This window comes from Lampetra fluviatilis, chromosome 51 (assembly GCF_964198595.1).
Source record: "Lampetra fluviatilis chromosome 51, kcLamFluv1.1, whole genome shotgun sequence".
NCBI classification, from domain to species: domain Eukaryota; kingdom Metazoa; phylum Chordata; class Hyperoartia; order Petromyzontiformes; family Petromyzontidae; genus Lampetra; species Lampetra fluviatilis.
In genome coordinates, this window is record NC_136325.1 from 9133346 (window position 1) to 9150682 (window position 17337).

General features: G+C 49.4%; 2 protein-coding genes across 2 annotated transcripts; both read left to right on the forward strand.

Moving 5' to 3' along the window:
- Positions 1-303: 303 nt before the first annotated feature.
- Positions 304-8491, forward strand: LOC144948845 (lysophosphatidic acid receptor 6-like). The gene is made up of 2 exons (XM_078878495.1): positions 304-335; positions 7433-8491. Exon 2 carries the CDS (start codon positions 7487-7489, stop codon positions 8489-8491), a length of 1005 nt encoding a protein of 334 aa, XP_078734621.1. The 5' UTR covers positions 304-335; positions 7433-7486.
- A 2687-nt stretch (positions 8492-11178) lies between these two features.
- Positions 11179-17238, forward strand: COX20 (cytochrome c oxidase assembly factor COX20). Its single transcript, XM_078878691.1, has 4 exons — positions 11179-11305; positions 13049-13163; positions 13761-13824; positions 15862-17238. Exons 1-4 carry the CDS (start codon positions 11267-11269, stop codon positions 16049-16051), a joined length of 408 nt encoding a protein of 135 aa, XP_078734817.1. The 5' UTR covers positions 11179-11266; the 3' UTR covers positions 16052-17238.
- The last annotated feature ends 99 nt before the right edge of the window (positions 17239-17337 follow it).

Genomic DNA, 17337 nt, shown 5'->3' on the forward strand with positions numbered 1-17337 from the left:
CCAGGACCGGTTCAGATAATTGTCACTGGTGTTTGGCTCGTGAGCGGGAATCGAACTCGGGTCGCCGGGTTCGTAGCGCAGCGTAGCGCTAACCGCAACACTGCCGCTCCCCACACTGCCCCCACACACTCACCACACACACTCACACTCACCACACACACTCACCACTCACACTCACCACACACACTCACACTCACCACACACACTCACCACTCACACTCACCACGCATTCACGACATATGTGCACACCGGGGCAGGTGGCCACACCCAACAAGACTTCACCGACTCGTGAAGGGCCCCAGCGAGAGATCCATCGTGACCGGCCAGCGGGCAGGGTGAGTTGCTGCTACTTGCCGACATTATAATTCGTCTACGGTCACGAAAAATTACTGCGTTCAAAAATACGTGAAATGGTTTCAAAAGCTGCAGTTTACTAACGGCTTGCTTTTTATATATAAAGTCGCGCCTAAACCGCACCGCGATTTGACTCTAACTCAAAGGCTTTTTATTTTTGTAAACAAACTTACAAATATATGTTAATAGTGCTTCAATCTATACAGTTCATAATTGTTTTTTTACCATTTTATCTGGCAACAAAACTGACACCGTTTTTACGAGGAGTCATGTTTGCATAGACCACAATACCTGCAGTCATAATGCAAAAAAAGTGTCAGTTTTGTTGCCAGATAAAAGGGTAAAAAAACATCATATTTTTTACTGGCAAATGAGGTACCAACGGTATAAAGTTCATGTTAAACAAGGTGGGTTCTGGCTGAAATGAGCATTGAAGCAGTGCTCATCTGTTTACAGCCCTGAGCCAGTGAGGGAAATTCCCATCGGGCGAGTCTCGCCATCTCGGGCAAACCACTCTTGTGACTTCCCCACGAAGTGGTACACTATTTTATCGACCGCGGAGGGATGCTTGGCTGAGCCAACCCACGACCAACATTTGATCTCGCAACCGTTAACTTTCTGCGTCTGCTCTACCGCTGAGCTTCCTGGCCGAATTGGATTGCACGATTACATTTAAATCGTACGTGTGTCGGTTCACAGATGTACAGCCAATGCCATCTTCCAAGTAGAGTCGCATCCTCGTGTTGTCACAAGTTACTGCCGGGAGGGTTACTCTGCGCTCTAAGTATTAGTGCTGCGACACCATGGGTCGTGTTAGTACGACGTGTTAGTGTTACTGATGGGTGGAGTGTTCTGTGCTTAATAGTTAAAGTGCTGCTGGATCGTGGCTCGCGTGTGATCGTTTTATTCCCACTACCCCTGCTCATTGTTCCGAGTTATTTTTTCAAGCTTCATGGATCCTGGAAAGTGGACGCGTATTGTAAATACAGGGAGATTTCGGCAACGCAAGCTTTGCAACCCACGCAATCGTGGATCACTGAATACTTCAGCCTGTCGTGTGGCTGCTGCTACTGCTGCTGCTGTAGATGCAGAGCAACACGACTACAATGTCACCTTCAGGTGGTCAAGCCAGCAGACAAGCGCGTTAGCAGGAGTCGTAGCGGATTAGTGTATCGCTGCGATGTCTCCGTATTTGTGGATCGGGGCATTGCGTCGTTATCTATTGTACAGCCTGTTCTGGGTTAGTGACATAGGTAGTGATAGGGATTGGGGTAGTGATAGGGGCAGGGGTAGTGATAGGGGTTGCGGTAGTGATAGGGGCAGGGGTAGTGATAGGGTTTGGGGTAGTGATGGGGGTTGGGGTAGTGATAGGGGTTGGGGTAGTGATAGGGGCAGGGGTAGTGATAGGGGTTGCGGTAGTGATGGGGGTTGGGTAGTGATAGGGGTTGGGGTGGTGATAGGGGTTTGGGTAGTGATAGGGGCTGGGGTAGTGATAGGGGTTTGGGTAGTAATAGGGGTTGGGATAGGGGTTGGGGTAGTGATAGGGGTTGGGTAGTGATAGGGGTTGGGGTAGTGATAGGGGTTGGGGTAGTGATAGGGGTTGGGGTAGTGATAGGGGTTGGGATAGGGGTTGGGGTAGTGATAGGGGTTGGGTAGTGATAGGGGTTGGGGTAGTGATAGGGGTTGGGGTAGTGATAGGGGTTGGGGTAGTGATAGGGGTTGGAGTAGTGATAAGGGTTGGGGTATTGATAGGGGTTGGGGTAGTGATAGGGGTAGTGATAGGGGTTGGGGTAGTGATAGGGGTATTGATAGGGGTTGGGGTAGTGATAGGGGTATTGATAGGGGTTGGGGTAGTGATAGGGGTAGTGATAGGGGTTGGGGTAGTGATAGGGGTATTGATAGGGGTTGGGGTAGTGATAGGGGTATTGATAGGGGTTGGGGTAGTGATAGGGATGCCCTCTTCTTTCTTATGGCTGCTGCTGATGTGGATGCAGAGCAACACGACTTCAGTTTGACATTCAGCTGGTCCAGCCAGACAACCGCGTCTGGAGCAGCGGATTAAATCATCGCTGTGATGTCTCCTTCTTATTTGTGGATCGGGCATCGGGCCATTCATTATACGTTGCACGGTCTGTTCTGGATGACAATAGTCGCACACTGCTGGAGAGGTTTTTTTTTTTCAATTTGTGCATCAGGCATCTACTGCCATGGTTTGTGGAGTTGATGCGGTTCAACTCGCATTGTTGAATACTGATGGTATAACGAATTTAAAATAAATAAATGTTAAGGTTCCTTCCAGAGAAGTAGGAAATAAGAGTTGAATATTCATTCACGTTCAATTCCTCGTGTCTTCTCTGCAGGCTGAATAGAAGTACACGGTTCAGTTCATATGCCATTTCTACAGTTTCACCTTAGGAATATTCCTTCTTGGGTTATACATTTAGATGGAAATTTTGCTATTAAAATGCATGCCATTCTGTAAGGCTACATAACCGTTCGGAAATAAATGCCACCGTTTTTATTCCTTTAATCAGCTCAATGCAATCTCGTTCTGGCAACGTTCCCGACGCAGACCACTACAGTATATTTCTATGTCGACACTTATTTGTTAACTCAACCATACATCCAGTCATACGGAACTAGGACAGCTGCAATCTGTGTCTTTCCAACAGCTTCCCCGAAGAATCACAGGCGATTTGGATGACAGAAATGATTGTCAGATGCAGTGAGGGCTGGTCCCAGATCATCACCGATGGGGGTGGGGGGGGCAGTCGAGTCGTGTGGGGAGGAGGGGGGGGCACCGTGACAGGGACTCACTTCGAAGCAACCTTTTATTATTGGATGCAATTGTGAACAACCGCCGTATCAGACATGAGCACATCTAATCGGCGTAATCGTTGGGTTCGCTGCAGCTCAAAGACTCGGTCCCCACGAGGCGTGCGGTGACGTCAGGCGACGTCCCCACGTGCTGCTCGGCATTTTGAAGGCCCGGAGACCAGAATCGGTGATCTCGCTGACAAATGCGTTCATTGGCGAGGCAGTTCCATATGAGGGCAGCTGAGTGAAGGAGAGGAAGCTTCTGTCCAGGAAGCCTGAATCCGCTGAATGGATCGCGAACCTCGACATCAAACTACAACTGAATTTTGATTTAAAGCTTTCGTGACTGCAGGGATTCATCTTCTTGGTTCTTTCGGTAAAGTCACGTAGAATGGAAATAATAAAATAATAAAAATAAAACATAATAAAATACAATTCTCACGACGTTGTGGCCGAAACGTCGTGAGAATTATTTTATTATGTTTTATTTTTATTATTTTATTAATTCCATTCTACGTGACTTTACCGAAAGAACCAAGAATATAAAACTACAACTGCTTCGCCAGCCATACGAATAAGAAGAAGTCCGCTCGATCAGAGTAAGCCTGGGTGGTTACCCCACGGCACGTTTGGTGGTGAAAGGCTCAACCCAGCAGCCCTCCCTAGCGCCTGCTCTGCTAGAAAGTCATCTCCGTCACGTGACATCCAGACCAATAGTTATAATCACCAGAGCTGACATTTTGACCAGAATCAGTGCATCTTGAACCTAAAACGATGTTTACGTGTCGGTGGTGTTGTCGCTGTTGTCGTCTGCATAGTCATGGGTGGCTGGGCTCAGCTACGCTTCGCGGAGTTTAATCGCGGGCGAATGAATCCCCGGTTCCCAAAAAGTTAAATTTGTCGGTGCCAGCTCAGACGCGCTGACCGCAGAGCCGCGCTGTGGCCGCGGGGAACGTGGGCGCGGCTTCTCGCTGCTGAAGGAATCACACGGGCCGTGTGCAAGTCAGAATACAGAGACTCCTCTACTTACGAACATCATTCGACTCACGAACTTTAAGAGATACGAACAAAGATGGTCCGTATGTCCAGTTGCCTGTTCGGACCGAGAGTCGTAAGTTCAACCGTCGTGCAATAGATGGTGGTGGTGGCATCTACATCTACACAATATGAAGAACCAGTGGCATCTACATCTGTAAAACGTAAAGAACCAGTGGCATCTACATCTGCAGAACATGAAGAACCAGTGGCATCTACATCTGCAGAACGTGAAGAACCAGTGGCATCTACATCTGCAGAACATGAAGAACCAGTGGCATCTACATCTGCAGAACATGAAGAACCAGTGGCATCTACATCTGCAGAACGTGAAGAACCAGTGGCATCTACATCTGCAGAACATGAAGAACCAGTGGCATCTACATCTGCAGAACATGAAGAACCAGTGGCATCTACATCTGCAGAACGTGAAGAACCAGTGGCATCTACATCTGCAGAACGTGAAGAACCAGTGGCATCTACATCTGCAGAACGTGAAGAACCAGTGGCATCTACATCTGCAGAACGTGAAGAACCAGTGGCATCTACATCTGCAGAACGTGAAGAACCAGTGGCATCTACATCTGCAGAACGTGAAGAACCAGTGGCATCAACATCTGCAGAACGTGAAGAACCAGTGGCATCTACATCTGCAGAACGTGAAGAACCAGTGGCATCTACATCTACAGAGCGTAAAGAACCAGTGGCATCTACATCTGCAGAACACGAAGAACCAGTGACATCTACATCTGCAGAACATGAAGAACCAGTGGCATCTACATCTGAAGAACGTGAAGAACCAGGGGCATCTACATCTACAGAACGTGAAGAACCAGTGGCATCTACATCTGCAGAACGTGAAGAACCAGTGGCATCTACATCTGCAGAACGTGAAGAACCAGTGGCATCTACATCTGCAGAACGTGATGAACCAGTGGCATCTACATCTGCAGAACGTGAAGAACCAGTGGCATCAACATCTGCAGAACGTGAAGAACCAGTGGCATCTACATCTGCAGAACGTGAAGAACCAGTGGCATCTACATCTACAGAGCGTAAAGAACCAGTGGCATCTACATCTGCAGAACACGAAGAACCAGTGACATCTACATCTGCAGAACATGAAGAACCAGTGGCATTTACATCTGCAAAACACGAAGAACCAGTGACATCTACATCTGCAGAACATGAAGAACCAGTGGCATCTACATCTGCAGAACGTGAAGAACCAGTGGCATCTACATCTGCACGTTAGCCTATAATACATCATCAGCTTGAGGGCCGCCACACATTTGAATCCATTGATGGGTTGACAGCAGCACGACGATGATGATGATGATGGGGGGTGTTTTCACAATTTGTTTGTCGGCGTGGCCGCACGTCAGGGGCCGCACCAAAGGCCACCAGGGGCCGCAATTGGCCCCGCAGGCCATGGACACCGCTACAAATGCAGCAATGTGGCTGCTTTACAATATCACAGGCGACGGTGCAGCCTTGCAATTGCTCGCTCGCGCCACTGCTGCCAGACTTTAGGCCTACTCTTCCAGGATGGTCAGATATCTTGGGGAAAGTGCGAGTACCACCATATTACCCCACCACACGCGATCTGGCGATCAGCTGCGGTGTATTAATTTACAATGTATGTTGAACTTCTTTCGCACCGTACATAGCCAGCCGTGCTAGTCGGAGGTGCGGGGGAAGGACAACAAACTAAACCCAAAAGGCAGTTCTGAAGATTTTAGTTTTTAATCTTAGATGATTTAAAAGTGCACGGCTCCAGTGGCTTCCGAATATCGGACAGAAGAGTGTTCCAGGTGGCCGTGGAAGCGCATGGCCAGCCAAAGGCCGCTGCTGCTACTGCTGCTGCGAGGATGAGCGGAGTTGGCAGTGATGGTTCATGCTCCTTAATGAGATCAACGAGGTGAAAAAAGAATAAAAATAGAAATAATAAAATTAAATCACTATTTTTTTAATTCTTTTTTTTTCACCTACGTGACTTTACCGAGAGAACCAAAGAGTATGGATCCTTGCAGTCACGAAAACTTCAAAGCTAGAATGAGATCAGCGAGGTGTCCTGGTTTAATAGAATTTTGGGTGGACAGAGGTGGGGCGTGAGGGGAGCTTTAAGAGCCCTACTTGCACCATAGTTTAAAATGCTTAGCGAGGAGACCCAGTGTCCTAATCGTAACATCACTGCAGCATCTTCGCCTTCAAGTGAGGTCTCTTTGTTTGACTGCGTTACGTAAAACTGATTTGATATTTCCATTATCAGAATGTGTATTTATACTGGAGGAATCCGATGAGCTATTAAGCTCTTTTTGACAGATGTCCAGTAGGAATATCTGACTTTTTAGGACTCGTTTGTCAGGACGGTCCTGCATCGGGATGATGTTTGGTCGATTCCATGAACGAGTGGGAAGGAAACTGGAGAAATCTTAATTTGGAGCTTTCGTGACTGCAGGAATTACTCTTTGGTTATTTCGGTAAAGTCATGTATAAAGATAAAATAATAAATTAAATAATAGCATACGACGTTTCGATTGCAACACAAGCAATCATCATCAGGTATAAATGAATTTATACCTGATGATGAATTTATACCTGATGATGATTGCTTGTGTTGCAATCGAAACGTCGTAAGCTAGTATTTAATTTATTATTTTATCTTTATACGTGGCTTCACCGAAAGAACCAAAGAGAAACTGGAGAACCCAGAGAGAACCAAGCACACACACAGCACCGCCATCTCTTGGCCGCACCTCGCAACCCCACGTCTAAAGCACCCGGCAAGCCCTGGTCGCCACCCATTCACGTGCTAACCAGGCTGAAAGACCTGCTTAGCTTCTGAGAGGCAATGAGATCGGGTACAATTGTGCTTACTTGGTTGCAAGCATACGTAAATATCTGGGATAAATCAAGCGAGCCAATATCCTGAACCTCCACTCTCATGAATAAATCCATTACCCGAACAATTAACACTGAAGTATGACTACGTGCCGCTCGAACTTAGGGACCGTCCATAAATGACGTCACGCACCTGGGGGGGGGGGTCAGATATTTGTGACGATGGACAGACGGACACAATAATCCCCTGTGGGCTGGTGGAACCAGGTGGTTCCTACCAGTATAATAATTATCAAAAAAGAGTTGTTTATTTATTGTTACCGCACACCACCGGTATACCCCAATCTGTTCCTTTTCCCTGCCGAATATTCCCGAACTTCAGGATTCGTGTGCCGAAGCCGAGCGGAGCGCGAGGGAAGCCCGAGGCGAGCCCGCGATGCAGGCGAACGCGAGCGGAGTCCCCGGGAACGTCACGGAGGGCTGCGCGTGCGACTACCGGGGACTCAAGCGGACGCTCTTCGTGTCCACGTACAGCGCGGTGTTCATCGTGGGCCTGGCCCTCAACGGAGTCGCGCTCTGGGGATTCTTCCAGCTGCAGAGTCGTAATTTGGGGACGGTCATCTTCATGATGAACCTGGCTTTCACCGACATGTTCCTGGTGTTCACGCTCCCGTTCAAGATTTATTACTACCACAGGGGGACATGGCCGTTCACCGAGGTCTTCTGCCGAATTTGTACCGCCGCATTCTATGTCAACCTGTACGGTGGAGCTTTCTTCATGGCGTTCATCAGCATCGATCGCTTCCTCGCCATTGTTCACCCGATCTCTTCGCGCTCAGCGCGTCGGCCCCGGTACGCGAAGTTTGCCTCCTTCGCCGTGTGGGTCTTCACCGTCGGGGCGAGCTCGAGCCTGCTCGTCAGACCTCTCACCGATTCCGAGGAGCCGAAATGCTTCGAAAGCTTCTCCAAGCGTTCGTGGGATTCCTTCCTGCTGTGGGTGATCGTGGCCGCAGGGACAATCTGCTTCACGTGCCTCGCCGTCATCCTGTGCTGCTCGTGCGCCGTCCTCGCTGAGCTGCACAGGCCGCGGACGATGCGCAACGACGCGTCCGACAAGCACAGGATCATGGCGATGATCGTCGTGAACGTATCTCTGTTCGTGTTTTGCTTCGTGCCGTTCCACGCGGTGCTGCCCCTGTACAGAGCCATGCGGCTGGGTCACGTGCCCAGCTGCTCCGCAGAGTGCGCGATCCGAGTGGCGGATATCGTCTCGCATTGCCTCGTGAGCACCAATTGCTGCTTTGACCCCGTGATGTATTACTTCACGGCGAAGACATTTCGGGAAACGTTGTCGAAGCACAAGATCTCACTCTCTCGGAGCTCGAGTCACCGGCAAGCTTCCATTTTACTGTCTAGTGTCGACAATCCTTCCTCGGGGTGAAGGGAAATCCAACGACATTTAATCCACGCCACTTTATGTATGCTTCAGCTTCGTGTACACAAGTCACCGTTGTCCCATTGTGGACATGCAACCCACGTAGTAAACCCACAGAGACCCACAGTGACCACTTAGAGACCTATAGAGATGCATATAGACACGCATCGACTCATAGAGATGCATAGAGACACGTAGCGATTCTTTGAAGACAACGCCACAGTGCCGCTATGGCCATGCAACCCAAACCATGGCCCATACGATAAAGTGCCGTCGTCCGCATTCCTTTAACGGAGGAGGAACAGCAAACTCCAGGTGATCTTCTTGGTTCTTTCGGTAAAGTCACGTAGAAGGGAAATAATAAAATAAAACATAATAAAATAATTCTCACGACGTTTCGGCCACAACGCAAGCAGCCGTCCTCAGGTGAAGAATAGGTCTGTCGAGAAGACAGAGTCATTCAGTGGCCGAAACGTCGTGAGAATTATTTTATTATGTTTTATTTTTATTATTTTATTATTTCCATTCTACGTGACTTTACCGAAAGAACCAAGAAGATGAATCCCTGCGGTCACGAAAGCTTTAAATCGAAATTGAAGTCTATATACTGTATAATAATAAAAAACTCAATAAACGCTTGTGATCTGTGACCCTCTCTCTCTCTCTTGTGATTGTTGTGATTGCTGTTCAGAGTGGGGACGTTCATTTATTAATTCAGTAAACTTTATATCAGCCAGACGAGAGGCCGTTGAGATTTAGGGGCCGTCCATAAATGACGTCACGCGATTTTGGACGATTTTTGACCCCCCCCCCCTCGTCACACGGCGTCACAAAAAGTCAGACCCCCCCCCCCTCAAATATGACGTCACAAAGCTCTGCCCCCCCCCCCCAAAACCATATTTCCATGCTTCAAATCGCTTTCAACTATGGTCATTGTAGTGCGTATTTAATGTGCCGCTGCACTCTGATGTTGTAGGAGAAAACATTTATTAAAAAGTCTTATTTAATTAAGTAGAACGTGTTGTCTATATTTATTTAAAGTTGCGCATTTTTACGTGACGTCACATTTCTCAACCCCCCCCCCTCGTCACACATCGTCACAAATGTCTGACACCCCCCCCCCCCCTAGGTGCGTTACGTCATTTATGGACGGCCCCTATACATCTTGTTTTCAATGAAGACTCACGTTAGAGGGCTCTACAAGAGCAAACAGCAATTGCACAACTTTGGACATGGTTAGGCCCAGACGACAGTAGAAACATGTTTTATCAAGTACAATTTGGCAAATTGGACGTCTAACATGTTTCACACTCAAGTAAACTTTAAACTTTTTTTAAATAATTTACTAGGTAAGGGTCCATTGAGCTCTGTAGCTCTTTTTCAGAAGCGACCTGGTCACAAATTAAAACTCAACGAAGTGGCTTATCACGTGGACATTTTTAGCAGCACGCTGATTCTAATTGTGGAGGGGAAAACTTGAGGACCCAGAGGAAAATCCAGCGACCGCGGGGAGAATGAGACACCCACGACCTCCTGTATACCAGGCGAGGTAGTTAATATCTCACCACCGTGGCTTCACCTTAAATGTGAAGCATCAGAACCAACCTCTTCAGGGGTTTGAGCAAGAGACAAGGACAGTCTCCTTTGCAAGAGAAGCAGGTTTTCTACTGGAGCTGTCAGCAACTGGCTTTATCTAAAGAGCAGCTTCTTGAGAAGTACAATATCTGCATTGGGATTAAAAGCAAGTTGTAACATTGCATGTAGTGTATATTAGTCCATCAGACTCTCGGCTTTCCAGCATCTAATGAAGCAAGCAGGCTCTGGAGCGTACACATGTATGTGCGTATTTATGTTGAACTTCTTTTGCTCCGTACGTAGCCAACCGTGATAATTATAATCGGAGGTGTGGGGGAAGGACAATACATTAAATAGAAAAAAGCAGTTCTAAAGAAATGCATTTTTTTTATCCCTATTTAAAAGTTAATAGCTCCAGTGGCTTCCGAATATCGGAAGGGAGAGCGTTCCAGACGGCCGCGGAAGCGATGGTTGGCCAATAGCCACTGCTACTGCGAGGATGACCGGAGTTCGCTGGGTGTGGTTAATTTGTGGCAAGCACTTTGTGTGAAAACGAATGTAGTGATGCAATGTGTACTTGTGTACGTATTTATATTCAGTGGCTTGCTTAACTTTCCTCTACTTTGCACTCCTTTCGGTTTTTGTGTCTTTCTGACCCGCACCTACTGGACGTCTGTGAAAAAGAGCTTTACAGCCCATCGGATTTTTCCAGTAAAAAACATAGGTGGGACAAAGTCATTGTTATGCAAGTCCAAGTCGAGTCGCAAGTCATCAAATTCATGACTCGAGTCTGACTCGAGTCCAAGTCACATGACTCGAGTCCACATCTCATAGGTGGGACAAAGTCATTGTTATGCAAGTCCAAGTCGAGTCGCAAGTCATCAAATTCATGACTCGAGTCTGACTCGAGTCCAAGTCACATGACTCGAGTCCACACCTCTGGTAAAAAATAAAGATTCTGATTCTGACAACCCCCCACCCAGCCCCCTCCCCCACGTGCCCCCCCCACACCCATCCCCCCTCCCACTCGCGCTGGGCCCCTCCTCCCCTGACGTCACGCGCCCCACGTCATCGCCGCGCGCGCTTCCCCCCACCGAGTCTCGCGCTGCCCACGCGTTGTTAGTCACGTGGTGGCGAGGTCACGTGGTGACGAGTTCGCCGTCTTCGTCGTCACCACCACCGCCGCCGTCGTCTTCCCGCGCCGCCATGAGCACCGAGGAGACATCGGCAGAGGCTCCGCGCAAGGTCACGCCCGGGGGTGGGGGTCACGCCGTGGGGATCACGCCGTGGGGATCACGCCGGGAGGTCACGCCGGGAGGTCACATCGTGGGGGGGGGGTCACGCCGGGGGGTCACGTCAGGGAGGTCACGCCGTGAGGGGGTCACGCTGGGGGGTCACGCCGTAGGGGTCACGCCAGGGGGGGGGAGTCACGCCCGGGGGTGGGGGTCACGCCCGGGAGTGGGGGTCACGCCCGGGGGTAGGGGTCACGTCGGGAGGTCACACCGTGGGGGTCACGCGTGGGGGTCACGTAGTCCTATGGAAGAGGAGAGACGGGTTCAGGCGATCCTATCGCTGAGGCTGAGCAGGCAACTCGGTCCCCTCACGGCACCTGCCTCTGCGTTGCTCACGCAGCCCGTCGGCCCCGCGGCCTTGTGCGAGTGAAGCGTTGCAGCGGCATCGACCCGGAGCACGAAAACTGCTCACTCGTGTTCACGTGAAGATTCGTCTCGTCGGCGGCAGCAGCAGTCGACGGACTAGCTCGACTCGATACTGGTTCTAGTTCAACGCAGAATTATACAATGCGTGTAATTAATAAGCGTGGGGAATTGAAGCGACTACTGTAAATACATCTCAAGGCGCTGAATATAAACCGGTATTTAGGCACCCTGGGATAAATATCCATGGAGTTTGTATTGGACAGGGACGCCCATGTTCGTGTTGGCCTTGGTCTGTTGTGGTCATCTTGTGAGGGTTCATGTGCTAGTCCAGGCCAGCTCCGCGCCTCCGATTAGCACGGTTGGCTACGTGCGGTGCGAAAGAAGTTCAACATACAACCCATCTTGACATCCCGCAGCAGGCTGACTGTGCTTGTGTAACAACTATTACCAGGGCTGGAAATGTAAAGGCAATATTGGGAGAACACACATGATTCCCCCCCTTGCTCCGCATGTTGGTCCCTGAGCCTGACTATGGGTCTCTGAGCGTGTCTGAGGATCTCCGTGGGTGTCTGTGAGTGTCTGTTGGTGTCTGAGCGTCGTGGGTCTGCGTGTCTCTGAGCCTGGCCATGGGTCTCTGAGCGTGTGTCTGGGTCTCTGTGAGTGTCTGTGGGTCTCTGAGCGTCGTGGGTCTGCATGTATGTGGGTCTCGGTGCATGTCTGAGGATTTTTTGAGCGTGTCCGTAGGTCTCTGAGCGTGTCTGTTGGTGTCTGTGCATTTCCGTGCGTGTCTGTGGGTCTCTCTGTTAGTCTAGGGGTCAATCTGTTTAGTCCCGGGGTCAATCTGTTTAGTCTCGGGGTCAATCTGTGAGTCAACTGAATACAAAAATAACCCATGGCTTTCTTCCGGAACGCAGTCGCAAGGTTCAAATTTTCACTCCCACCACGGCGCGTTCCGGGGCGTTCCGTCCCATTTCCACCACCGCCTATGACGCTCCCAGTGGCCCTGCTGTTCTCACGGCTGGAAACTGACCTCAGCCGCCACACGCCACCACGGTTTTACACCGAGCCTGCCAGCCTGCCCACACCTGCTTTGGAAATTCCCACGTTTCACGAACGCCCACAGACCTCGAAGGCGCACATTTGGGATCTAGTGGTCGGTGCAGAGGCAGCAGGAACCAGTCACGAGAAATCCATACTTCACGCAATAAGCCTCGAAGCGCACCACCTAGCCTGGCACAAGCGCGGCATTGGTGACATCACTGCCGCTTAGTGGAGAATGGCAGCTGTTTTTGATCGTGCCCCTACGTGTGTGCTCCGTGTGAATGTACAGAGCTTCAAGCTGCTGGGCATCCTGGACGTGCAGAACACGCCGTGTGCGAGGGAGTGCGTGCTGCACGGCTCCGCGGGAGCCACCGTCTTCGGCCTCAGTTACTTCCTCTTCACGAGTACGGCTCACTCCCTCAACAACAACAGCCACCATCTCGCCACTAAGTGGCGATGACGTCACCACCGCGCCTGTGCCAGGCCAGGTGCACTTTGTGGCCACGTGAAGTGTCGAAGGCTCGCTGACAGGTCACGGGACAGACTCCGGTGCCATGGGTTGACTGACTGAGATGATTGGCAGATGCAGCAGCTGTGCCTCCTGTGCCAACTTTCTGCATTTTAACCACCCGGTGCTCCGCTCATTGTTGTGAGCGTCACTCCTCTGCCCTCCGTTGTTGTTGGAGGGTGACTGCCCCCAACTGACCAGCAGTGTCCTTCACGAGCCTCCTCCATAGAGGCCGACCCTGACACCTCCCACACCGCACTGCACCAGTCCATCTCCCTCCCAAGCCTGCTATAAATGTCCACGTGATAAGCCACTTTGTTGAGCTATCATTTGTGGCCTGAACGCTTCTGCAAAAAGAGCACACAGCTCCGTGGGCCTCATCTGCTAAAATAAAAAATAATTTAGTTTAGTTTTAGTCACTGAATCACCCGACTACTGACGGATTGGTGACTCTGCGGCCGTGCCCGCGTGCGTGTGTCTGCGTGTCCCGAAGGCCGAGTACGGCGCTCCTGCGACGTCGCGATGGGAGGATTCATCTTCACCACCCTGAGCTCCTGGTGAGTGAGTGAGTGTGTGCTCGCTCGCACGCGTGTGCACTGCACGCAGCATCGAGTTTCAAGTTGATTTTGTTTATCCAGCTGAGAACTAACCAAGAGACCAGCATGAGTCTCGTCTGCTAGTTGCCTGAGTCACCCAAATGACAAGAACAGAACAAAAATAGAGTAACAGCAGTGAAAAGCAAATATACGTCAAAAGTAAAACATACTGCGTCACGTGAGAAATTGAAAATATTTCACAACCGCGAATCACTGTTGGATAATAAATTCCCTGTCGTGCAAAGTTGGCTCCAGAAGATTATTTTTAGACTGATCCTAGTGCAGTTACAATCAAGTTACAGAAACGTTAAATACACACATGGTGACTTTGTACTCGTATGTAAACAAACGAGTATATATGTCATCAACATGAGCACACGTGTGCTGCATGCAACATTACCTTGTGACGTGCACCACTCGGGAGTTCCGGTACGTCCGGCTGATGCGTTGACTCAGCGATAAGTGGACAGCAAGCGAGAGTCCGATGATAATGTCGCCATGCTCAGAGAGTGCTGGGACAGTGCTGAGTTGATTGCCGTGATAGAGGGGTGGGAAATCCCAATCCCTTGGCGCATGGAGCAGTCCAGTTCCAGTAACTGTTGACGTCTTATAGACAAAGGAGCACGGAGAGATGCTCGCTTGCAATTGACGCTGAGAAACGGAGAAGGGAATACGCGGATCACAACAAATGCAAAGATGGAGACCGCTTGTCGACCCGCTCAGAAGAGCTAAGGGGGTTTTGGCAGAGCACAGTCGCTCGGCGGAATAAGTGGCAGATGGCCGAGACTGATTGTGGAATGGCAGCCAAAGGATGGAACTCGTCCGAGCGGACGGCCACTTCAGAGACGGAGCGTTGAGATCGGTTCATGTGCAGGAGCGTCGTGGATTGTTGTTTCGGATGATGGACCTGTACACGCATTTTGTTTGGCCCCAGTTTTATATTGAGCCCTGCTTTGTCGTAGCCTTCTTCATTAAGGCCTCATATGGTTTATTAACGCAATCACATTGGTTATCATGACTTGTGAAGAAATCTAAAATGTTAATTTATCTCCATTGATGGGTATGCCTTTCTTTCTCCAAATCCATGTCTTTTTATAAACATCGAATGTTGCTTTGGATAACTTTGGCGTAAACATGTCTCGTTTTCTGACTCGCCTTAACATCTATTTTGGTTAGTCACGCAATCTCAGTGTAGCTGCTCCATGTCTGTGGTTTTCCTTATTTCAAATTTTATTTTTCATTATTTTGGCCTTGGCGTGCATGAGTTGCGATGACGGAGTCATTTCCACCGAGCAAAATGCGTCATCATAGTTTACAAAGGCTAAGCATTTATATTTAATGATATATGATAATCATATCAGCACTTAAAGTGGTTAAAGATCTTAAGTCAAGCAACTGCGAGTGTCACGGTTAATATGTCCTATAGGCCGGGGTACTAAGCATTGTCCTAACACCCTAAACATCACTTTTATCATATTTAGTGAGTTTCATAAAGCTCCGTGCAGCCATAGCTGGTTAAACAAAAAATGCAATATCATGGCATTCGCTATTCAGATAACGATGCAAAAGAAAGAATAAGGGAACGTGTTTATTAACTCGCCTGCCTTGGTGGCTCAGCGGTAGAGTCAGTGGCTTGCAATCGGAAGGTTGCGAATTTAAATCCTGATTGGAATTTGCCTGAACCCATCATCCCAGCATGGTGTATAAAATGAGTACGGCTTTTTAGGGAAGTCAACGGCGATTATACTATGGACGGCACTTATCCACCACCGTTTAGCGCGGTTGGCTACGTACGGTGCGGAAAAAGTTCCAACGTACATATTTGGAATGAGGAATTTCTCCCACTGGCTCAGGGCTGTAGATGAAACAAGAGCAGCGCTGCAGCGGTGAGCAGGAAACCGCTCGGGCGTGTTGTAGCCTTGCTTCCGACTGCGGACACGCTCACACCGCCTGCTCTCCCCCCCACGCCCTCTCCCCCCCCCCCACGCCCTCTCTTAGGTTCTATTGCCGATACCAAAACGCCAAGATGAGGATTCAGCAGCGGTCCCTGCAGGAGCGACTTAGGAACCGAGCGCTGTACGAGGGGACGATCGTGGATCCGAACTTCTCCGTCAGAGGCCCCCAGGGCCACGCGGACACGAGCGAGGACGGCGCCGGCACGCCGGGGGTGCGGGCGCAAGGATCGTGAAAATGGTGGGGGAGGGAGGGGGGCGGTGGCGTCAGCTGCTGGAGTCGTTTAAAATTCTAAGGAGCTCATGCCCCGAGGCCTCTAGGGTGGCAATGTTTGTGCCTCGGCAGCAAGAAGGCCCCTGGTTCGAATCCCAACTCGGGTGTGGATTTTGTCTGTTTCTTTGGGGCTGACCAAGTGCTCGGGCTTTGTTTGCCGTTCGCGAAATCCTGTTGGCGTCGTCGAAGTCGAAGCCATGGGAAACGTGGCGTCAGACGGCAGGACGGGGCGCCGTGTACTTGGCAAGTGAGATTTGGATCACAGCACGTCGGTTTTTGCAGCTGAAATTACGATTGATAATTTATTTTTTGGGGGTAGGCCACGTGATGGTCTGACTACATTGTTCTGATGGGTCTTCTCATCAATTACAGATTTGAATCTGAGCAACCTGCACTTCGTATGTACACTGGCGGTCAAAGTATTTTTAATTTTCTTCCAACGGTTATTAGTGGCATTGATCTTGGTGAGTTTGTATCCGCGTGGTTGACGCAAAGGCTGTGCGCCGGCGTGATGGGACGAGCAGATTCCCATCTTATTTGCGAGAGCGTAAAATGAGGATTAAAAAATTGCCTTTGCTAGAGATTTTTATTTCTGCAGCTTGTTTGTGATAAGCTTAGTTCCTCTAGGCCAGTTGTTCTCAAAGTGTGGTCTCCGCACCACCGGTGAGTGGTTCGTGACGGCCCTCCCGGTGGTCCGCAGGGCTGTGGTGCAAACGCAGCTTGATCCGGATATAGTGACAACGTTGATACCTTTTTGTTTCGGACATTAATTCATGTTACTCATGATATTTATTTTAAAGATGACGTTAGGTAAGCTACTTTGATTAAACTACCATAACCCTAAGATCTAAATGCCTACCCCTAAAAAAATAATTATAGCTGTGTAAAATAATAATGTTTCGTTAATATGATTTGTTTTGTATGGCTGGTATTTAAAGAGAGAAGTTTAATGTGTTTTGTCACCAGGGGTGGGATGCTAGGTGGCCTGCGGAAATGCAAAAAAGTTTGAGAAACACCGCGCTAGATAATGTGTACAAGAAGCAGATAAGAGATGTGGGGTTATATATATATCTGTATGTGTACTATAAGTTCGACGACAAATTATAAAAGTATCCTCCCTGCACAAGGAATAAAAACCCAAACCACAAATCCTGGTCGATGCACTGGAGAAACACAGAGCAGTGATAGTTTATTTTCAGTGTGAAATTGTTGAAAAAATAACAAGCCAATAGTGCAAATTCTAATGTT